General features: G+C 37.6%; 1 protein-coding gene across 1 annotated transcript in view; it reads right to left on the reverse strand.

Annotated features, from left to right (window-relative positions):
- The window catches only part of CSMD1 (CUB and Sushi multiple domains 1), a 1,986,149-nt gene that overhangs the window by 248,894 nt on the left and 1,712,075 nt on the right, over positions 1-25,180 (reverse strand). The window contains exons 29-34 of the mRNA XM_034647758.1: positions 23,539-23,677; positions 19,834-20,021; positions 14,763-14,957; positions 8,875-8,991; positions 4,796-4,909; positions 2,971-3,066 (exon numbers count right to left, since the gene is read on the reverse strand). Coding sequence (XP_034503649.1) covers positions 2,971-3,066; positions 4,796-4,909; positions 8,875-8,991; positions 14,763-14,957; positions 19,834-20,021; positions 23,539-23,677 — 849 coding nt within the window. The remainder of the gene's footprint in view (positions 1-2,970; positions 3,067-4,795; positions 4,910-8,874; positions 8,992-14,762; positions 14,958-19,833; positions 20,022-23,538; positions 23,678-25,180) is intronic.

The following is a 25,180-nucleotide window of genomic DNA, read 5'->3' on the forward strand; positions in this document are numbered from 1 at the left end:
GGACAAATATTCCAGTGGTCCCATCTGGAACCAAAATCCTGGGAAAGTTAGAGAAAGGCTCACTCTTCAGGACCATCTCTAGATGTTCGTGGTAGGTTTTCACAGCATTTTTGCTTCTAAATCCTATTTGCCGGCCACACCGCTGAGGTGTGTGTCTGTCGAATTGAAGGCAGATGGATGCAAGGTTGTCCGAGGAGGACCGACACCTGAGCCACATGATCTCCTCTCAGTCTCCGTCCACTGCACACTCTCCTTATGCGACTGGTGACCTGCGAAGTCGGTGGCTTCAACCCTGAGTGGATAATATCCTTGAGCCTTTAGTTCAATAGCATCAAGGAGCCGAACAAAGCTCTTCACAGGTGCTGAGTATCATTGATAAACCAATGTGGAAGAGCTAGTTGAAGCTTTGTATTAGGAAGGGTTCCCCCCCACCAGCCTTCTTTGGGGTGCTTGTGGGTCTTAACTCACTCTCTTTCAAATATGCCCTTCTACCTCTAAATAAAAAGCAGCCAAGGCCATGAGTTAATTAGGACACTTTGTGTAAAAAACAAACAAACAAACAAACAAACAAAAAAACAGAAAGCCTCTCTACGTCCATTTCTCCACAAGATCAGAAAGACAGAAACATCCTCATTATTAATGTCTCCTTATTAACCAGACCAGTGTGGAGGGCAAGAGACAGTGATCCTGGCTTCCCACACCCTGATTCTGCTGCCTTGTTAGGCATAGATGTTTCTAACAGCTCTGTGTAACACAACTGTCTGCTAACAGGGTTAGACAGCCTATAATCATGGGTGTCAGAAAGTCCCTGTGCAATGCTAAGCTTTAATAACTTATGAAAGAATGAAGCCATATGTGGTATACAAAATAACTTTTTAGGAAGTTTTTATACAATAGGTTGCAAATAATTTCTTGACTTCCATATAACTACCATCTTTCAGAAGGCAATGTTCAATTTAACTTTCTGTATGTATTGAACACTTCCCCAGGTGCTCTTGAGTGATTTATAAATTGCATTCATGATTCTCGTTCTTTACTACCAAAGGATTTAGCTTTGATAAAAAGACATAAATTTTTGCATAAACTCACTGTAAGAACAAAGCAAGAAAAGGAGGTATGCTTTATAAAATATTGAGGATGTTATTAGAGTCATTATATATCCTCAAAGACAAGGGAAATATATTCCTCCTATAAATGATTTTTTCTTTCTACTTTTCTGTCTTAATTCACTGTAATGGTAATATGTTACTTTAAGCCAAGAAACATAGCTTTTAAAATCATGACTTTTGATGATAACTTTCTAAATAGAATAGACATAGCCTTATGAGGGTCATTTTTTATGACCAAGATATTTTATTTGATGATCTGATTGATTTTCTAATCCTTATCAAGAATCAAAGAACACCCCTTATCAAGACAGACAATGTCAGTAACTTGAATTTCTCCAGGGTAAAAGAGGTACTTAATCCAAGTGGTCCAGTATCTTTATGTCACCCCAACTTATTTGGGTTTGTAAATTTGCTTCTGCATAAAAATATACAATTATTTAAAGAAAATTAGGAATGAGTAAGAGATAAGTTGCCTACGTAGGTCACTGTCCATTAAAAATAAAATCCATTAAATAAAATCCATTAAAAATTGTTTTAATTGTTTATATTTTAAGAAAAGATATAATTTAGAACAATGAAACTGATTTTAATTGAGTACCAACATCATTCAAGCAATTACTACTTAGACTGGATTAGAGATACTTTTCCTGCTGTTTGCCTGTCAGATTCCTTCCTGCTCCTTTCTCATTCTTTTTTAAGTCATCTTATTGCTGGACACCAAAGAGGTTTTGTAGCAAACTATTCTATAATTTATAAAATAATTATTTTATAATTTGTAGAGGTTATAAAAAATATTTTGAGGGCTTGGTGTTTGCAGTGTGAGAGTATTAGAAATGAGTTACGAATGAAATGACACATTGTTATTTTCCAAAATTTTTTTTTAATAAACATGATGATGCTGTTAAGCACTTTTTCTGGAGAATTCTCTATTAAAGGCCAGAAACCATTTCTAGTAAGTGATCCTCTTGCACTTCTGAAGAAAATATTTAAGAACCGTGAGTAATCTCTCTAGCCTTAAGGACAACGGAGACCTAGAAAAACTAAGTATTTCTTCTTATTTTGGAGCACACAGTTTATCTCTGCAGATGGTGAGCTCTGCCACATCTCAAGCTACACAGCGATTCCAAGTTCTATCCAAAGACCCACTTTGCGCTTCAGGAAGTGTATAAACAGTTTGCATGTGGTTTTTTCAAGTTCATGTAATGAAATTTGCAAAATAAAGGTAAACTAGAAATAGGGGGAAAATCCTCATTTTTGAAGAATCTTTCTGCAATCATAAACATTTTGAATACACTCCAATTTCAAAAATAAATATAAGTGTTTTGAAGTGTCAAAAGTTAATAGAACACAAACAAAATAAAATAGGTAGTTAGAGGGATGGGTACATGGATGGTATTTGGGGTTTTGTGTGATTTTTTTTAAGTTGCCTTTTCAAATAGTTTTTACAGGAACATCTGGAATGGTATAATGTGTTTTAAAGGTATTTCATTAAAGCAGTTACTAAAATCTAAACTATTATGAAACACTTTGCCTAATTACATAAAATATTGTAATGTATGTGAAATCCTTTTGCGAGATGTGAAGTGCTATACAAAGTGGATTGGATCGGTATGTGTTTTCCTATAATGCCCGGTAAATGAGCTGTTTTTGAGTCTTTTCAGTAGAAGTATCATATTTAAGTGTCAGAAAGAAAAATTGTGATATTCTTGTTAAACTGTTTTAGTATAAATACATGAATAACTTCAATGTCCTACATATTAAGAAAAAACACACACACAACTCAGGTATTGTTAGTGCTTTAACTGAACATAGCTGTGTGAGCAGCGCTGGGAGAGATCTTAGCGTGCAGAGTGACCTTTACCTTGGTAAACAAAGTGAAAGCCCCGGGCAGACGCTCCACTCTTGGCGCTGAATCGGAGGAGAATCTGATTTGATGTCGCCAAAGGCAATGTTTCACCTAAGGAAAAAATCAGAGACAATACATGGGATCCATAGAAAACACTGCAGCGTGGTGGACAATAGTTTGGAAAATAATTATTAACTTAAAATTTCACTTTCAATTGTTGGACTTTTATAAAATTTCCCTTTGGGTTTAGCACCCAGACACATCGTATCTATCAAAACTTTAAAACTATTCTTGTCTATTTGTTCGGTTAAAATGTTACTTTAATGATCATCTCATTTAGGCTTTCTTCTGAAGCAGACACTGATTATAGGTCTGTTAGCTGACAATATGGGAAATAGAAGAGCCAGATTCATCATTGACTCAGAATAAATGATATTTGATAATAATTTGCTGGGAATTTATTTAAAGTAAGAAAATTAAAATGAGAAAATTAAGGAAATCTGAATTCAACACTTATTTAAAAAATACTAAAGCATTCAGAAAATATAAAAAAATATGAAAATATATTTCCACCTTTTATTTATTATTTATTTATTTTTATTATGTTATGTTAGTCACCATACAGTACATCCCTGGTTTCTGATGTAAAGTTAGATGATTCATTAGTTGCGTATAACACCCAGTGCACCATGCAATACGTGCCCTCCTTACTACCCATCACCAGTCTATCCCTGTCCCCTATCCCCTCCCCTCTGAAGCCCTCAGTTTGTTTCTCAGAGTCCATAGTTTCTCATGCTTCATTCCCCCTTCTGATTACCCCCCTTTCTTTATATTTCCACCTTTTAAAGTACACCTACACCAGAGGAATGGTCTCTCTCAAGTGTTGCTAAGGGGCATATGAATGGCATTAGCATTTCGGAGGTGAATTCGTCCATATGTATCAATATTTTAAATCTGTATCTTCTGATGTGTTTCTAGACATTACATCATTGGACACTGGCAGAAAATAACAAGACATAGGTCTTAAGACCCTTGGTTAATAACAGGGAAAAACTGGAAATAATCACACCCTAACCTTGGTTGGCAAGAGTCCGTGACACAGCTACGTGCCTTGACTGTACTTTGGTAAAGGATGAAAACACGAAAGTGGTACCAACCTCGCAGTTTGTACAAGGTTCAAATCCATAAGGGGCTAAATAAATTAGGCTGCATTGATCAATTGAGTACTATTCAGCACTAAATCAAATTACTTTTGGTGTATATTCATATTTTTTGAGGGGAAGAGTCCACTTGAGCTTTTTTTATAAGAGTATGGCAAAAAGACTGAGCTGTGAAGTAACATCGCATGTTTTATGAAGCCCCACATGTTTCCATGCATACATACGTACCCACTCATGCATGCTTGTGTGTACACATGTGTACCCATATACATGTATGAGTGTGACGAGTCTCTACAGGGACGTATTTAAAGGCTTGCAATGATTTAGACCACAATATTGATACTGTTTATCTCCAGGAAGATCATGAGACATAGAAGAGAAAATAGAACACACAAGATAGTTTATTACCCCTTCTTTCTCTGATATTTGCCTTTGTTATTGAGATGGATATTATATTTTCTGCAACCTTAATAAGTAAAATGATAAAGGTCAGTGGTTTTATATGTGGGATAAAAATACGGTTGAAATTTTCCATCAAAAACAAGGTTTTATTAAACAAGTGAGCAAATTCAAAGACGATTGCATTTCTCTTTCATTAAGAAGAAAAAAAATGACAAGTTCAAATTTAATCATTCTGGCTGTCTAAATAAAATTCAAGACAAAACTCATTGAGTGTTTACCTGAATGTGACCCAGAGAGTGAGCTGAGAAGTCTGGCTTGTGGGTGTGTTCCATCAAATAATTCTGCCAAATCGTTCAGTGCCGTCTGGAAATAGGCAAACTGTCCAAACACCACTGCAAATTAAAGGGGGTGGGTTGGCACGGTGTGCTTTATCAAAAATAAAGACACAGAGATTGCGGTTGTGCTAACTATTGATTTCTCCAAAGATCATAATCCTAAGAATCCTGTAGAAAATCTTTAACTGGTTTTCTCTGGTTTCTAAGAGTTTTTAGTTGCTTAAATAATTTTATTTCGCCTCTTGATGACTTCATACTTAATAAAAGGAATACAAATACCATTCCTTATATCGTTTGCACATTACTTTTTTTCAGTACTACATTAGGATAATAGAAGAACAGCCACAAAGCTGCTCCATCTGTCTAAGAGAGTTAATGACATTTTATGGGTACAGGGATCAAGATACCTGTTGGTTGGTTTTAAAAACAAAGCCAAAAAAATAAAGCTAAAAACATGCCGATTTGACAAAGAATTTAAAATTCTCTGCATAGGATTCTTATAAGGCCAAATTCATAAGAACTTATTGCAATTTATACACAAGTCAGAAACATATTATAGAAATTGTATATTGTTACTCCACTGCACAACTTTGTTTATCTCACAGGCGATATCAGTAGCAAGAACACACGTCTTCCAAGTAGATCACAGCTATGCCTTTCACTACTCCAAACTTCATAAATTATTTTGTACTCAAATTGACAAAAGGGCCTTTACACTATTTAGAAACACTTGCGATTTAACACATAAGCCAGGACCAACTAATTCTTATTTATGCCTAAGGCTTAAGCTAGACATTCTAAATCATCCTTAACGAGAAATCGATGTGGGCGTATCAGTTATACAAGTCAGAATTCTAATGAGCGAATTAATGGGAGTGTTGGCAAAACGGACGGGATCGAACCGTAACTGCTCGTGTGTGTGTCTGTATTCTACATGTGCCATTTGCTCTATTAGTACGTGTATTACGTATATACATATATGTACACAACGCCTAACATGAAGTATACATGTAATAGAAGATATGCACACCTATATACATATATTTTAAGATTTTACATTTCCTTTATAGTTTCCTAATGAGAAATAATTAAAGGAAGCATGGGAGCAAGGAGGACTTTCCCTGTGCGTGAAGTGTTCTAAAACAAAGAATTAGAAAGAGGAAGAGAACTTTATGATTTCAACATGGTTCTGACTCCCACAATGCCTTCGTTCACAGCCCCCCGGCCCCCAAAATAAATCTTCATCATGTTGGAGGCAGGACGCTTGGGTCTTTTCAATCGTATAAAAGTGAATTATATGCACACAATTTCAAGACGCTTTGATTTAATTAATTAATTAATTAATTCATAATTTATTTATTTTAAGAAAGTTTTAGGAAGCATCACTTTATGATAGAATCTGAAGACCAGGATAGAAACATGGCCCCAGATCTGCCACCCACCATGTGCAGTGCTCCCCACAATGGGTAGAGATTCAGGGTTTTCATGTCAGCAGACATGAGTTTTCTTTGGTGAGCTGCCTGGGCTGAGTTCAGGCCCTTGATGGGTTCCTCCCCAAAGAGCCACCAGTGCTCACTGCTGTGGACGCCACAGCTAGACGTGACCATGATGGGAATGATAAAGGGTCGTAGAATGTGAGCCACGGGGCAGCTGTTTCTAGCTGTGGGGGTGTCCATGTCCACTGGGGGAGACAGCAGAGTCACTAGTCCTTAAGCGGGAGAATTGAAACCCTCTGTGTGTAGGAATGAAATGCAAGGTATTTCTTTCAGCCTGTGAACATTAGAGCATGATTCTGCAGGTGACTAATGTGGCCATTGGTCCAGTTTGGCAGGCACTCAGTGAGGAAGGGGAAGAAGAGGGAATTGGGGATCAAAGGCCACGGCAGCCTGAGACTTCAGGGCCTGGAAGGTCACATCTAAACATGTGGGGTTTCCTCGTGGGCAAATGAGTGAAAGATGTCTATCATGGTGTTCCCATGATCAGAGTTTTGTTTTAGAAAGGATACATTGGTGATGGTTTTGGATGAAAATAGGGAGAGGACTGGAGTGTCTGAAGACCAGCCTCAAATGTCCTTCCCATTTGGAGCTGTGTTCACCACACTTGTGCCCTTTCCTACCTTGCGAGGCTCACCCCATGCGCTGATATGGGATTTAAATGTAGGTATTTCATGGGCACAGACTATGTTTTATTCATCTTGGCCCTTAAGACAATTGTTGAATTAATTATTGAATTAATTAATTTCCCAGGAAAGAGTAAAGAAGAGAAGAAAGTACAAGAAAAGACAGTATAAATTTTCATTAAATATTCTGTATATCTTTTAATTTTAAATTAAAATTTTCTGCCTGGATAGAAGTGATAAATGTATATCATTACACATTTCAGATTGGGAAACGATGATCAATATTTAGGATAGAGGTGTGACAGTTTTTTTCTGCTGAAAAATCACAAACTGTGTTGTGACAATTTGATACATTTTGAAATGAACCAAAATCATAGAATATGGCTGCTCTATTCCATTGTGATAAATATACTCTGTCATGTGTCCATGAACAAGCATAAAAGGAATATTCATGGGAAAGTAACTGGAGAATGCTGTGGAGCACTTAGGTGGAAAAAATGAATTAACTGGGACCAAATAAGTGACATTAGTTTAGAGGAATTGGTTCAGCATAAAGAGTGAGAATTAGGAGCTATTCTAAGTTTTCTTGCCTGTTTATTATAACAAAGTAAATACTCAGAATCCCTCTCAATTTTTAAATGAGAGTAACAGGTGCCGTTCATTCTCAGAGTAGGTGAATCTGCCCTTTGCCTGTTGGGAAGCTGGTCTCTCTGCCCCGGTCTCCAGGAACACATCCGTCATTGCTGATGTTCAGATTACCATCTCTTCCTAACAGAGCAAGATCCTACAAGAAAGACCCACCCCCAAAACCCCATTACTCTTGAGAACTGGCCCCGGGTAGATGCTAAATGGTGTGGCTTCAGATACCAAGCGAGTTACGTCGCACAGTTCACGAAGGGGCCAAGATCTAAACTATCTAAGGCCGAAGTCAGAGCTGGGCAGACGTTTTCATTAGATTTTAGAGACCTGTGAATCACAAATAATAGAAATTCACAGAAACCATTTGTCTCCCACATGCCACTTTCTTACCTAGCAATTAACTTTCTTGTCACACAAATGTACTTTTTAAAATGTTTTCCCTCAAACAGATTCTAACCTGAGAATTTTTATAATTTTGCTTTATGTCTGTCTATGAGTAGGTGGCTGCTATTTTGAATGTAATGAACAAAAACACTTTGACTATGTAAGGTTTTAAATTTTACTATTGAAAAAAAAAGAAAAGGAATCTGGGCAATAAAGCTATAAATGTTTCTATCTGGTTTACTCCAGAAAATAACTCAAATCATAAGACATATCCGTAGTCAAGAATGAGATTGGAGGTGTGGGAATCCAGCTTTGGGTAAACCAAGGGCAGAACCCCCCCACCCCCGCCCAGGAAGGCCCTTCTAGAAATGAAACCATTTGGAAAGCTGGCTCAGATCGGACGCAAAGTTTAGGAGGGAAATTTGCAAGTTAGATGTTGAGGAGTCAGATGGGGGCTCGGCCTGCTTTTGCGTCTCTAATCTCTCAAAAAAGAATTCAGTGATCCAGTGATTTCCGTCATAATATGATCACAAAATTACGCACAAATTTTTATACAGTGTTCCCCTAGCTCACCTTACTTGGCGATCCTCCCTTGGGGAAAAACATGCTTTCTAACAAAAGTAGGAGCAAAGCCACACATTGTCTCTGATTATGCTGGATCACCATCTTAGAAGAACATTTAAACACTTTATATCACGTTGATGAAAGAATTGTAGGGGATAGTCTATACCTTTAGAAAACCTGCTGCTTTAATACAACTCATCTTCTTATATATTATTATATCAAGAGCTGAAATATTTGTTTATAAAATGACAGTAAGATCAATGATGAAACAAATATGACCCTGAATGATGAATACAACCCTGAAAAGCCAACTTACCAAACTCCTTGGGTACTGTGATGGAGTAGAGGCATATCTGACCGGCTGTGTAATTATGAGGGTAGTTGGGTGACAACACGACTCCTTCAGATCCCGTGTACTGGCCTCCGCAGGGAGCTGCAGGTGGAATTAAGCAAAGGTCATGGGCAGTGCCTTCCCGGCGAGGGAGGGTCCGCTGAGGTTGAAAGGCTCTGAGCAACTGAGCCGCTCCGCGATCGTTCAGAAATAGAACAAAGTAGCAATGTGAGAAACTACTTAACATTGCTATCCCAAGTGAAGGAAAAAGAAAAAGAGAGTTTCCAGGTTTGAATAAAGAGAACTCAGCTAGGAGGAAAACCTAAGATGATTTTATTTTTATTATTATTTTTTTAATAATTTTTGTTATGTTATGTTAGTCACCATACACTACATCCTTAGTTTTTGATGTAATGTTCCATGATTCATTACTTGCATATAACACCCAGTGCTCCATGCAATATGCGCCCTCCTTAATGCCCATCACAGGCCTATGATTTTAGGGCACCTCTCAGACAGGCTGAAATCATCATGACAACAGCTGTAACAAACTAACCAGTTCAACACAGACAAATTCTTGAATTACTGCATCTCACCAGAATTTTCTGGTTGGTACCGGTCATCCGATTAATTTAAGACCTACAAGGATAATTTCAGTTTTCTACTGATTTTTATGTTACTATGGTACTTAGGAAAAAAATAATGTTTGCTTTTAGTGTTTGGTTGTTGCTTTAACTTTTCATCTTATAGATTTGGTTAAAGAATAACAATAATTCTAATAACACATTAGAATTACTAATGTGCCGGCGTCTTTTCCAGTAAGTTTGGGTTAAAAAAGAATTCCTAACTAGGAAGTCAGGACAGATACAAGGATGGGGTGCTACATGAAGAGCTCAGGGTGTGTGTGTGTCTTTATTTTCCTTCTGATTATTTTATTCAATCGTGCATTGTTTTCGCTGAGAAAACACTGCAGCACAGAAGTTCAAAATACTCTCTGTAAGCATCTTAAAAACAGACATTCAATTGAATCCCAGTCTCATGATTTCCAGTGTTTTAATTAAACTGTCCATACTTCTGCCCCTCCTATTTCACTTAAGAAGAAGCCCCAGTCTGCGGAGCAAGCCAGGAACAGGGGCACTGAATGGTTTAGGTCCTGCACCTCGGGCACCTGCCGCCTGACCACTGCTCCTCATCCCAGATACACCGTCATGGACCTGAAGTCAGACTCATGTTCAGCGTTTGGGAAAGTCTGTATTTCTACAACTTATTCTTCTTGATAGAGTTTTCAAGCACTAAAAGAAGGCAGAAATCAAAGATAATATATTGAATCTTTTGAATGTTAATCAGCACACTGTGAAGTACTAATTGATAGGCATTCTCCAAAATTAGCCAAGCTCCTTGGAATATATTGACCCGAACTTCAAAGCACCTCATTCATGATTTGCGAGACTTTGAAGCCGTAACTTACAGTGGCGTGTGAAACTTACTTCTTATTCTAAACGTCAAAGGAAAATAGCTTAATCATCCAATACCTTTGATCTATTTGGGATCAGCTCCTAGAGATTTTATCTAACTATACTAAGTGTGGTCTTCATGTTGATGCCTTAATGCAGAATAATATTAACATTTCAGTGCATTTCCATTGACATTTTTATAATTCTAAATAGAAAAATTTTAACTTCTGGATATGAGTTAAACTCCTAAGCTGCAGGTTTTACATGGAATGTTGGGTGACTCATTCTACTAATTTAAATACATCACTTAATATTTTTTTCAACCTCATCCATATAAGCGTAATCAGATTATCCCATGACTGTTTTTTTTTTCTTAGAAGCTTGAAGTTCAAAATTTAAGTAGGTACCAATAAAGAATAGAAATTTATCATCTCTCAGCCATATAAAATTCAAGCAGATAATTGTGCAAACATCCTTTTTTTTATCATCTAAAAAACTCATCCAGTTCGAATTTTAAGCCACAAGTATAAATAAAAAATACAAGTAAATCATCACTGGGGTAACATTTGGATGCCCAAATTATCAGATAGACTTCTGTTTTATCAAGGACACCATCTGATGAATTTGTGAAAGAATAACTCTAAAGATTTATTTTGTTCAAGGATAGAATGAAAAAGTATTATTTTATGATAACAGAAAACCTTAAAAAAAAATGAAAGGAAACAAACCTGACATTTTAGGTCCACTGTTGCCTTGATAAATTGTGTTATGCCTACATGCTCTTCCTCAGACACTAAAGATAAGCACCCAAACTGTGTGTTTCAAACACAATCAAACATTTGTGAAATTGATAAAAATATGTAGAGAATTTTCATTTCATTCTGAATAATTATTCTGTCTGTATGAGTGTGTTGATGTAAGAAATAGATGGGCGTGGGCTTTTCCATGATAGAAATTATTTTATGTTAATGTGAGAAAAGAAAAATAGATACGTGGTGCTTACTCTTGGGTAATCAATGTCTTAAACAGATCATTTCCTAAATGAATACAGAGTTGCAACGCCATCATTGAAGATGGTCACAAGAAACATACTCATCCACCTGGTTAGCTGGAATATATGTCTCCTATGTAAAGGCAACAAAATACAATTGAGTTGAATTTAAACGGAAAACAACACAGCAAACGTCCAGCCCCATGAAAGGGGACATCGCGTGGTTCCGTTTCAGTTCTGACTTTATAGTAAATTTCAGTGAAGAAAAACTGGAGACAACAGATGAATCACCAAGAAAAAAAAATCATATCCTACATTTAAAACAAACTAGTCTGAAAGGCACTGACTGCATTCCCTAACATATGAGCTATCGAAATGTTAAAATGTAGCAGAAATCCCCTGATTTAGTGGGTCGTCTGAATGATCGACAGATACTGATTCATGCACTAAATGTGCTTTTCTCCGGGACAGGTCCAAAATAAACAGTGCGGGAGATAATTTCTGGTTTGATGATTTGGGATTTTGAGTTTTATTGAAATGTAAATAAATAGCATAAATAAAAATTTACGTGTTTTATGCACTTTAAGGACTGGTAAATAGAAACTGTGTTTATAGGTCTGGTAAATAGAAACTATGTTTACACATCTTCAAATACGGAAAAATAAATTGTCTCTAATTTTAAATTTGCTTATATATCTATTATCCAAATGTGACTTCATTTATTTATGTTTATTCTTCGGCTAAACTATTTAGCATCATTCCCCTCACAAGTTCAAACTGTATTTAAGTTTCAAATTTAATTCCTCCGTCATTATTACTAAATAAAGTCTAAAACTCATTTTCTTAGTTTTACTCTGGTCCCCATATATAACCTCTATAGAGATGTCTGAGAGGGATAGGGACACACCTGGGATGTACAGAGCATTCAATGGAACAGAAGAAAACATATTAGAATTTTTATCCAAAGTTATATCTTTTTAAATGTTTATGTTGGTGCATTATTTATGTGGTGTATCTCCTGGGGGTCTCAGTGTGTAAATACATTGGAGGTACTGGGATTATGTGCTCAATAGTTACATGCAGGGTCCTGGGTTTGAGTCCCACATCGGGCTCCTCGCTCAGCCAAGGAGTCAGCCCTTCCTCTTTGCTCACGCTCATGCTCTGTCTCTCTCTCCCTCTAATAAATAAATAAAATCTTGAAAAAATAGATCCATGGAAGACATGGATTCATAAACATATCTTTCTGATCATGATTTAAAATACAAAAATAAGTTACACTGCCTAGAGCTAAAAATCTACAAAATTCCCTTATAAATTTGCTTTTTATAGATGCATATTATTTTGTACATATATATGTACATGATGCACATATATTTCACTTACATTTAATATATATTCAATTTTTTATTTTACCTAATATATTTACTTTTTCCTAAAGTATTTATTTAAATATAACATATATTTAATATATATTATAATACATATTATATGTTTATATGTTTATGTATTACAATATAAATAAATAATATACCTTTTTATTATGATTATAAGTTTATTTCCATTTATATATATAGATCTGTATATGTGTGTATATATATACATATATAGAGTAATTTACATATATAACAAGTGATTTTCAAACTTTCAAATGTAAAAAAATAACAGCAAACATTGAAACAGAAGTTTTAGATTACTTTTTAAGAATTTGGGATGAATGATCTTTCTCAGTCCCTTCCAAATCTATGAGGTTCCTGGTCATTTTATTTTATCTATAGGGCGTTACTTATATTTTATAAAGGGTACTTGCATTTTAAATGTAATTAATATAAGATGGGATTTATATTAAGTTCCTACAGCATTTATTATATACATATATGTGGATTTTTTTTTAAGATTTTTTATTTATTTATTTGACAGATACAGCCAGCAAGAGAGGGAACACAAGCAGGGGGAGTGGGAGAGGAAGAAGCAGGCTCATAGGGGAGGAGCCTGATGTGGGGCTCGATCCCATAATGCCGGGATCACGCCCTGAGCCGAAGGCAGATGCTTAACGACTGTGCCACCCAGGTGCCCCCATATATGTGGATTTTTAAGTCTATCTTTTATAGCTACATTTCCATGTGATCATTAGGATAACCCCGTGGATGGTGTAAGGTGTCCCCTCTAGAGGGGACGTGGAGGTCCACAGACACCGGGCCGCTTTTTCACCTCGCCCATGGACTTAACAGTTGGTCTGGAACTGGACTCCATGTCTGTGGCTTTTCCTCTGGGAGGGAATAGTGTAGGCAGGCAAACCACCCCCGGCCCCAGGCAGAGGCAGTGGGGGAAGTGTAGATTTGCAGTGAGGAAAACCCACGGGACCTGACACATACTTTGAAGTCAATATCTTAGGATGGCCTTCTTTCTATGCTCCACAGAAGACAGTATAATGCTGCTGACTCAAACCTTACCAGTTAAGTTCAGACATTAATGAAAAACGTCATGGACACATGCATCATGCTTGGGGCCCGCAGCACATTTAATTCGCCGGAAGGTACTAGTAACATTGTGAGCTGTCTGGGGGGGAGAGGAAAGTTTTGGGTAACTTCAATATATCTAACTAAATTGGTCCTTAAGTTCATCCCAAAATAACTTGGAAATAGTTTTTGTGTGTGTGTGTGTGGTGTTTTGTTTTGTTTTGTTTTGTTTTTCTGCCAAGACTCATGGGGTTTTACCATCTTCTTCTTAATGTGTGTCATTCTCAGAGTACAGGACACAAGTCATCCGTTTACAGCTGGAGGAGTTTTGCCTGGAGACTCCAAGGAAACCAGGGACTAGAGTCACAAAAAGAGCGTAGCCAGTAACCCGGAAATCGGGGTCCACCTCCCTGTCACTGCACAGCCAGGGGCGTCTGCCACCAGGCTGCTCTCACTGCAGTGTAGCTCTGTCCGTGAAGGCTGGTCGCACCTTTTAATATGTGGCTTTATTCTTTTAATGCCCATAAAAAGAATTACAACGACTGATACTTTGAGGGAAAATGACACATAAATATATATATGGAGAGAGAGACAGAGAAGGAGAGACACAGAGAGACAAAAAGACAGAGGCAGCGACAGAGAGACAGAGACAGAAATTGACAGAGTGCACCTAAACACTGGCAGTTAGTACCTCTTATGTACTTTGTGCCTAGAATATGCAAATGGAACATTAAAATGCCAAATTATGTAACTGAGAGAAAAATGTAACCTCTTCTGGAAGCCCATGACAATGGCCCATACATTAGTTCCATTAAATGATGGAGGAATGTGAAGTTCTCGGTCCCCAGATATGACCCCGATCCAACCACTGGTTAGAGTAATAGAGCACTGAAGTGTGACAGTGTTTTAAAATGAGACTGGACATTCCAAAATAAAAGGATTATTGAAGGGAAATATAGAATCCACGCATACCGTTGCAGGAAGGCAAGGCTTGGCTCCAGGCAGGTTTTCCGTCCGTGCCGATCACACACGTGATGGACGAGGGGTCCACGATCTTGTAGCCAGAATCACACTGGTAAGTGACAGTTGAGCCAAGCTTGAAGTCTGTGCCAATTCTTGTCCCGTTCATTATATTTCCAGGGTCAAAACAAGCTTCCCGTGGCTTCTCTGTGGAAGAAATAAATGTCAGCTCCATGAGGGCAAGAATCCTAATCTTCTGTCCCTTTGGTTGCTTACTCATTTTATTTGCTGCCTAGAATGGTGCCTGGTGTACAAGAAAGGCTCAAAAAAGTATTCACAGATTGACCAATGACCAAGTTATTAATTAGTTATCAGTTAATATTAATAATGATACATCATAAAAATGATTATCACATTAACAATTATCAGTTAATAATGAAATAGCATAGAAAAATAGGAAAAAATCCTATTTAATGAAAATATATTTCTTTTTTTAACCACATTTTACTGAAGAATTGCTATTGAATTACTTTCCTTTAGGTTAAAAAATGCAGCATTATTTTTCTTTGCATCTTCCCCCTCTCCCCCCTCTGGATTATAGTACTGAACAAAGACTTTGACTCAGGAAAAGTTGAGGTCATTTTCAACCTTTGCACTTAAAGCCTGTTGACATGTAATCACAGTATGGTTAGGAAGTGATGAGAGGAGGTGGCCTCTCAGGAAGACTGGTTTGGATCATGCAAACTAAGTGCCTTTCTATCTTGGTAACAGCAGACTGGGAAGACAGGTCCTGGCCTCGCACCGAGCTTCCTGACTGAAGAGTGCACCGTCGCTGGAAAAGTCCTGATGGATGAAGGCCAAGGGCTTCATCTGCCCTGTAATAACCACTCAGTCATCCCAAGCTAACTGCAGGACGTGCCCAGATGAATTCAGGCTCTGTTCTGTACCAGGCACTGAGCCGGGGGCACTGTGGGCTTCAATTCTGCTCTTCATGACGCCTCTGTGAGGACGGTCACCAGCCTGCTTTAAATGTTGTGAATCTGGAGCTTGAGCTGGAGGGGTTAAAGAACTTTCAAAAGACAAACATGTCTTTTTTAGTTTTTTCTGAGACTTGTACCTATATGGTAAATTCTAGTTAACTTTTGGTGACCTTAATATTTTAATGTCTTCATATTCAATAGACCTTCCAAAATATCTCTAAATGTAAATATACAGATGTGTGTGTGTGTTTGTGTGTATATATATATATATACATATATACATATATATACATTTATATATAGTTATATTGTACATCATTTCATCATTTGAGTTGCTTTTTGCTCATGCATGTCAACAGTCTTCATGCCGCCATCAAAGCTCCTGGGAATGTCGGAAGGCTCAAGACCTGAAGTTCATAGATCCTCAAGTGATCACTGCAAAAGTTAGCTGAGATTTTCATCTTCATTTTTTAGCTGAAAGTTATAAAAATACAATCTGGCTTGTGTATGTGTGTGAGAGAGACAGAGAGAGAGAACGGGGTCATTAATGTCAACACATGCTCAAGGATGACTTGAGTGGATAAAATAAACATGTTTTTTCTCTCTCCTTTCGGCTTGACAATTTTCCCCCCTATGAGAGTTTACACATGTCCGTTCATTCATTGTAGAAAATCCAGTGCTGCCTATCACACATGTAGAACATCTCTGAAAATTCTGAGGGGTAGACTGATTGTTTTTGGCTGGGATTAATGTTGGTCCCTATCTACATTTTCTTCTTACTGATGCTTCGTCCTACCTCTACAGACTCGTGTTTGGAGGAAGAGCATCCTGAGCGGTCCTGCAGGAATGCCATGACAGATGAGTAATGACGTTTTGAAATCTTTACACTGTACATCCTCTTACAAATGGATGATATTTAGAAGAGGAAAAAAGCACAAAGTTTGGGAAGTTTTGCAGGAAAAAAAAGAGGCCTGTTTAACTGTATTTAGTCCACACTTTTTTATAAAGATCTATGTGTCACCATCACCCAAAAAGAGATCTCTTTGGCAATTGTTGACTTAATCTTAATTCTTAATTATAAGAATCTATTATGCTAGTTTACTTACTTACATACTTTGGCTAAAATGCAATATATACTAAAATATTAGATTATATTATACCATTATATATTATAATACATAATATATTATATATTAATACGTTATATATTATAATATGCATTATTTTATGATACTATTATGTTATATATATTATTACATCATCACATTAGTGTATACTATAATATTATATTGTAATATATGTATTTATGTAGATTGCATTCTAACCAAAGCATGTAAATATATGCATATATAAATAAATGTATATTATATGAATATATAATTTATGTTAACATATAACCTATAATACATATTATTATAGGTAAAATAATATAAAGCCTTTTTGCAGGCTTTTATTCTGCTGGTACTGGAGTCCGTCCCTGTGTATTTTGTTGGGACCAGTATTCTGATCTTTTCACTGAAAACTGATTTGGATATTTTGAAAGGTAGGTGACGTTGTGTTAATTCTTTGTAGCTGCATAAATCCCAAATAGAGCACAAAACATTTATTTTAAGCAAAGAAGGAATGAATAAATAAAACTGCAGGCCCTAGAAGGGTCGTTCCCTTGGATGTTGTTACCACCATCCGGCAGAGCGTACTGAACATCCAGTAGATAGGAGCTCTGGTCTAGTCACGGAAATTTTCTCCATACACAGCAGCCCCCCTATTCAGGAGATGTGTCCCCAGACCCCAGGAATGGCTGAAACTGCAGAAAGCTCCAGACCGTACATATACTATGTTTTGTTCTCTATATATGCCCCTGACAGTTTAACTTATAGGCACACTAAGAGATTAACAATAATAACTAATAATACAATAGGACAATTATAACAATATGCTGTAATAAAAGCTATGTGAGTGTGGCATCTCTCTCTCTCTCTCTCTCTCTCTCTAAATATCTTATTGCCCTGTCCTCACCCTTCTTCTTGTAACGATGTGCGAGGATAAAATGCCCACCATGTGGGAAGTAAGCAGAATGACCTGGACGGGGTGACAGCGTCAAGCGACTGGTGACCTTGAGGCTGTAGCTCAGGGGGAGGAGCACCTGCTGAGGACAGGTGCGGTGGACCCCGGTCACCCAGACCATGACCCAGGCAGCAAACCACAGGGAAGGGGTCTACCACACATGCCTGTTGCCTTCTCAGCATCTTCAATCATGTTTCTCTGTAAATCTCTTTTACTTTAGTTGATTGTTTGGTTAAATGCCACTTACACGATTACCCGCTCGGTGTCACTAATTTAGGTTTCTGATGGCAAATGTTTTCACTATTTCTCCAAATGAACTGCATCTAATCTTTCAGTTCCATGTATCCGGCTGTCAGCTCAGGATGTTTCGTGATGAATCACAGATACTGTTTCTGTTTACAGTTTGTCACATTTTCTAACTCAATGACTTCATAACATGCTCTGCTTCGCCGTAGTTCACGTCCGTTCTCCTTAAGGAGACACCTCTGAGTGTTCCCGCCCTGGAGGCAAGCGGGTGGAATCAGGCAGGTGTCAGACAGGGCGGCTCAGCGAGACTGCCCACGGCTCCCACTGCTCATTGTGCTGGAGCGCACATTCTGCGCCCTGCTTCTCTGATCCTCCAGGGGCACTTGCTGGGGCAGAGCGAGCTCCTGCTGCCTTTCCTTGTCTTCTGCTGGTTTTATTTGTTCACAGCCTCTACTGGAGAGCTCTCGAAACATTAAGAGTCCCGGCCCCCAGATAGATGGCGAGCCTGGTCCCCAAAGAACCCAAACAAAAGATGCATGTCCTTCCTCCCATCTTTATTCATTGATCATTTACCCTAGAATGCCCTGGAGAGTACACGGTGTGGAAGTAGGCCTGTGATAGATGAACGTGTCTATATTTAGATGCAGTGTCGTGCTTTTTAAACTCATTATAGAATGGGTGTTGTCATGGTAAAGTGCACTTCTGTGAGTTCTTTTTAATACAGAAACTAGCTGACGATATGGCAAATGCTCAAAAGTACTGTTTTCAAGTATTCGTAAACATTAACAGATCCCATCCCCAAAGGAGAAGAGCTCCTCTGATCCCTGACTTGTTTAAACTTTCTCTATTGTACATTTTAATAAGAATCAGTAAGTTTGTAGGTTTTAGTGTTTAGAGGAAAATACGTTGATTTTCTATTTAAAACCATGTAAAGAGAAACATGTCCAGTGAAGAGTTAACAGAGATGAAATGTGTTTTGCATTTTATTTGACAATTTAATAGCTAGTAATAAGTAGCTCAAAAGTTTAAATATACATATATTTGTTTTTTTTTTATAAAGCACTCACTAATGTGAAATATCATTTCATTAAGTCCTTTTCTCTAATTCTTAGTAATATGCCTTGCATTTGCTTTGTTCACACAAGAAATGGATTTGAAAGTATGTAATTACTTTTGATGAATCCTATAGTAAAATGCTTAGTTTAGGGTGGTTTTTGTTTGTGAATTTGTCCCTGTTTATTTTCTCTGGATGTTTGGTAACAGAGATGGTGGATCCCTAATGAAGTGGGAGACACCAGTCTGGTGACCATGCAAGGAATGTCTGCCTGGCCTAGACTCTTCATCAGACCAGCGCCCATGGGTGGTAGGGCAGGGGAAGGGACATTAGATATTACACATGGAAAAGCATGGAGATAAAACTGAGCTATTGTGATGTACTTAATCTTAGTCATTCTGATGAAATGAATGAGAAGATATTAAAACACATCTTAAAATAATTCTTAAATCTCATCAAATCCTTCATTACACAAATCATAATTTATTTTTAGATGGCCATAAATTTGGGGGAAAAATTATTCTTTTTTTTTTTTTTTATCTTCTTTCAGCTAAGGTAGAAATGTGTCTCTGGGTTTTCTTCTCCACTGGAAAGATCTAACTGTCTTTTCCCAGACAGATGATAGAGATGCGAGCATTTTACGTATTAAGAAGACATGCAAGACATCAGAAATAAATGATTACAATGGAAAAATCTTGATACAAATTATTTGGCACACAAATTAAGTTGATCACAGTACCTTTAAATTCAATTGCGAACCCAGACAAGCCCACAGAAGCATCACTCCGAAATGCCAGAAAAAGACTATTTCCACTACTCTCTATTCTTTCTGGGGCTTGAGAGCCCTGGAAACTTCCAAGGAGAGGTCTGTTGGAATCTTCTCCTTCATAGATATGTAGGAAATCATAGCTGGGCTCCATGTTGAAACTAAAGGAAAGAGAATTCATGAGGTTAGGCACCTAATACGTATCTCTCATCCTCCAGACTAGAAAGTTGCTGAGATCACATAGTGAGTTCATTTGCTTCCATGCAACACTTGTTAAAAATTAGAACAACCCAAAAGTTAAATGTAACGATACTTTACATGTCAGAATAGTGGTGCGTATAACAACCATCAATGATAAATACTGTTAGTGTTTTACAGAATGACCACTGTGTTCAAAGTAGTATGATTGTGAAGATATCTATAAGATGAATCCTAATAACATGGACACAATATCTCTTCCCCTCACTTGTGAAATGGCTAATGAAATGTGGTTTGAAAGAAATGGGCTCAAAAGGGAAGAATTCCCACCGATATTTGATTTTTATGTGAATATTTTTATCTATCTTTGGTATTATTAAAGTTTTGCTTAAAAATTTTTTTTGTGAGTTTTTGTTTTTGTTTCTGTTTTTGTTTCTTACTTTAAAAAATGTGATTGCTTCTACTTGCTTGGGTGAATCCGCTGCTGTGAATCATGCCTGCGATGGCACAGAACGTGGTAGGCACCTGTTCCATCCCATGTTTCTCCATCACTGACTTCATCCAAGTGTGTCTTTCCCATCCCCCTCCTTCTGTCTCCACTCCTCTCTCTGTCTCGCTTTCTTCCCTAGTATTAAATATCTTTGTAACTCCCAAAGCTCTCAAGTGGAATTTGGCTTTCAGTTTCTCTGCCATTTTGATGAGATAGTCTGGGAGCTTCAAAAATGTACATACTCTCAATAAAAGACAAAGTGCAGATGGATAAGATCTCAAGGAGATCAGAGTAAACTAACAAATTAGATAGAGGTATTCAAGTGATGCATTCTGACCGGCCTTCCACTTCTCCCATTTCTGAATCAGGGCCTTTGTGTCCTTAGCAAGGACTCATTCTGAGCACCTTCTGTTCTCTCTCTTTTTAGTTGGCAATGTATTTAGATAATAGGGATGGAGAGTCAAGTCTTAATAATCACCAACATGGGCTTTGTTTAAGTGGCTTTGTTTTTCTGGAGATTCAAGGAATGACAAGTGAACACAAGCTCTCTCGGGAAATTGTCCACGGTGTTCTGAAGGAAGCGACAAAGGGTGGGCACCATGGAGGACCCAACATTCATAGTGCACCGAACCCTGCATTATGCCATCCCACTTTATGCCAAGGCTACACTGGTTCCCGTGGGAGGTCCCTGGATATATTTATTAAAGGAAGTTGTAAAAGGTCTCCTAGTCTGTTTATTTGACAGATTCCTTGAAATCAGAAATGAAAAGGGGTAAAAGAGTGGTGTGAGCAAAGATAAAGGCACCAACAGGAATTGTATCAACCAAGTAGAATTTAATTCGAATAAGAATTTTTTTTTTTGGAATACTTTACAAGAATGTTATTAGAATCTGGTCATGCTGCACCCCCAATGATTGGCGTAGCTAATTATTGTGATAGATTATTTTTGAGCACTGGAAATACGTCAAGGCTCAGATGGAAAACATTCGGACTGCTCTCTCTCTTTCTTTGTATATACCATAATCCATGTGAAAAAGTCTGGAATGAAATTTGTAATTCACTATGATTCCATTTGTAAAATCCTTTCTTAAGTCTACCTATGCTAGCTGCACGATCCATGAACCCCAACAATAGGCCAAAGTCTAGCCCAGCTTTTAAACCAAATTTAATTTGAGTCCCAGTGTGTGAGTAGCATAGGCCCCACAGTGGACGGGCCCTCTGATAAGCCATCCCTCCCCAATCATCCCAAATATGAGGATGATCTTTGGAGCTAATGTTCTAGGTCAAGTAATACTTTATCTTTACTGTGAGTAAGGCCAACTGCCATCCATCCCTACCCCCATGGACACACACGTGACTTTAGTCACGTTCTTGAAACTGTGCGTCTGGGCAGCACGTGTCAGTGCCAGCCCCCCTTTGCTTGGGTGGGTGACATCCTTGTCCCCCTCCCAGTCCTTCTGGTTCCCCCTCCAGCTACTAAGTAGATCTGGTTGGAAGGTCTCAGAATCATTTCCACCTGAGCACACACATGTTATCTATGTCTTAGAAGTCAGAAGTGTGTGATTTTTCCATGAAATTGGATCAGCTAATGACTTAAGAATCTAAAAGGTGGAAGAGAGGTTGGAGATTTTCTACTTCAACTTTTTTCCAGAGAGGTGTGTAAAATAGTAGGAGGGAAAAAAAAAAAAAACCCTTCTTGTATTAAATTGTCTTCTGTCTTATCACATGGATTGGACTTTGGGAACCTTGATAATTAGTCACTGTGACACATTGAAAGATAGGAAACTCATACTTACAAGGCTCTGTATTCTCTAAAAGGCTTTTAATTGTTAATTTACTTTTAATCTCCTGGTACCAGTGGTGTCTCCTGGTTTCCAGGAAAGCACTGGTAGAAGTTAGCATTCACAAAACCCACAAAGATCTCTGAAAATATAGCAGCAAATGTTCAGTGGTTTTGTGTAATAGCTGAGTGGCTTTCTAAGTATTCATCATGAGGTCAATTTATAGCAGCTTGAGTAAATTCCAGACACGATGGTTTATCAGACTACTTAACACTTAGCATCATGGGCATTTAAAATTACACTGATTCAGATCCCAACAGGAGGAGATAGTTAAAGGAGATAATCATAACTAGGCCTGGAATGGTGACATAGACATCAGAAAAGGAAACGTGTCCAAGTGACAAATAAATATGATTAGACCACTTCACCCTGGGGAGGTAAGAGGTCCATAGATAGCCCATGGAACCACTTACCTTTTAAAATACCTCTTCACTTAGTTCAAAAATCAAAATGCAAAAGTGGAGATCCCGGGATTTGGAAAAAATACAATTATCATATACCAGATACAAGTAATATGATAGTCCTATAGAGTTTATATGTATAAGATAATCATAATATTTGGAACTTAATCATTGAGTTTAGCAAGAGTAAGTTAGCGACAATTTTTTAAAGAATAATGTCTATTAATTCAGACTTTGCGGCAACCACATTTGGGGGAACTTCCATTTTCAAAATTCTATCAAGTCATGATATCTCAAAGATAATAACAGGACTACCTTTGGGAATGTCAGACAAGACGTATGATGGAAATGAATTCGTTATTACGCATGTGGAGAAATAGAGACATTGATGAGAAATCATACTAAGTACATCTATATCACTTTTTATTACTTTTTGTAACTATTCTGTAAATTAAGCCTTCTTATGTGGAACATATTGCATGCAAGATAGTATTTAAAAGTAATTCTTGCTATGTAATGTGTGTCCTAAATCAAGCAGAGTGCTCGACAGCAAAATAATATATTTCCATTAATGTCATTTTGCAGCCTGATGTAGTGTCTATTAGAACAAGATCGAAGGGTTTCATTCAATGTTAAACTGGGCACTCCTTGAAGGGATGCGCAAAGTAATTTTTAGGTATGACACTTAACATTCTATAGGAATGACACTTAAAATGCTACCAAAGAGGGATTCTGCAAGAGATGGTACCTTTTGAATATCAAGGCAATGACGAAGTCTGGATTCACTTTTATTCTCCAGTCACATTCTTTGCCGGGAGGATATGGCTGTGGGTAGTTAGGTGACAAAATGACACCTGCCGGGCCGGTCAGATTCCCTCCACACGCAGCTGTCACAGAAGAGGAACAATGCTAGTCAGGGTGAGATAGGGCACCACAGAATTCAATAAGGACACTCACTCTGTGTTGGGGTATTACACAATTTTCCAGGTGAAAATTTAAGACCCAGGAGGGCTGTACATTTTTCATGGACTTGTTCATGATTTTTATGTAACGTCCCACCCTGTTTTTAGGGAGGATTTTCAACTGCTGGCAAATACACTTGACTTGCTATAATTTTAAGCTTTACAGATTACTTCACTCTCCCATAGTCCTAGGATGCACACAACACACACACACACAAAGACACTTGGGAAGGGGAAAGAAATCCCCACGAACATCATTCTGTGGTCCTGCTTATTCTTCTGTCCTTTCTGGTTCACAAGGTCATTGCTGACTTTCTCTAGAAGGCATATTTCCTGTTCAGTTGTGTTTCACTCTTGCCTGGCATAATTTTTGATCATGTATTCAGGAAATACTCGTCAAGTAAACAAATACATGTTATTCCATATATTTCTCAGCATCCTCTGATATGTGCAAGGTTTGGGACACAATTCAGAAATGACAAAACTAACGTAAAGTTTAAGTGACATCTGGGAATAAGGGAACTAGTAAGAGTCTGAGCTAGGATGTCAATCCTAAAAATATTATGTGATCACAATGGCCAGTATGTTACGATCAGAAAGAAGTACTTTAGATGATGCCGCTCAATCTGCATTTTTTTTTTTTACTGACCACTTTTTAATTACCTGGGTTTATATTTATATTAGGAAGACAGCAATTATGAAATTCAATGGTGTTAACAGGCAAGCCAATTTTCATTCTTTTTTTTTTTTAAGATTTTATTTATTTATGTGACAGACAGCCAGCAAGAGAGGGAACACAGCAGGGGAGTGGGAGAGGAAGAAGCAGGCTCCCAGTGGAGAAGCCCGATGTGGGACTTGATCCCGGAACGCCAGGATCTCGCCCTGAGCCAAAGACAGACGCCCAACGACTGCGCTACCCAGGCGCCCCCAATTTTCATTCTTAAACCTCAAAATTAGGATGGTTCATTCAATACATAGGATTTCTGTTAAATCTTCTATCATGTAGAAGGTGTGAACACACTGCAAAATTCACAAATATATACATTTCAGATGTGTGCAGGAAATACTGTAGTTTGTCACCATGTGGTTTTAAGAAATCAGCCCAATTAAGTTCTACTGTTCCATCTAAACTAGATATTTTCTTTCACATCATTGACCACATATGCATTTAGGGAAAAAAGGAGGTAAGTAGAGAAAGAAATACCCTCATTGGCAATTTTTACACACATACACACACACACACACACACACACACACACACAAATGACTGTGTTTGGAAATCATATGAAGGTACATGCATTCTAATTTTCTGTGATGGCTGTGTTTTTAAATACTCATTTAACGCTCCTGAAAACTCCATTTTCCATAAGAAAAAATATAACAAGTTCCAGTACTTTCTGTTAAAATTTCAGTCTCATTAAAGGCAAA

This window comes from Ailuropoda melanoleuca, chromosome 18 (genome assembly GCF_002007445.2).
Source record: "Ailuropoda melanoleuca isolate Jingjing chromosome 18, ASM200744v2, whole genome shotgun sequence".
Lineage (NCBI taxonomy): Eukaryota > Metazoa > Chordata > Mammalia > Carnivora > Ursidae > Ailuropoda > Ailuropoda melanoleuca.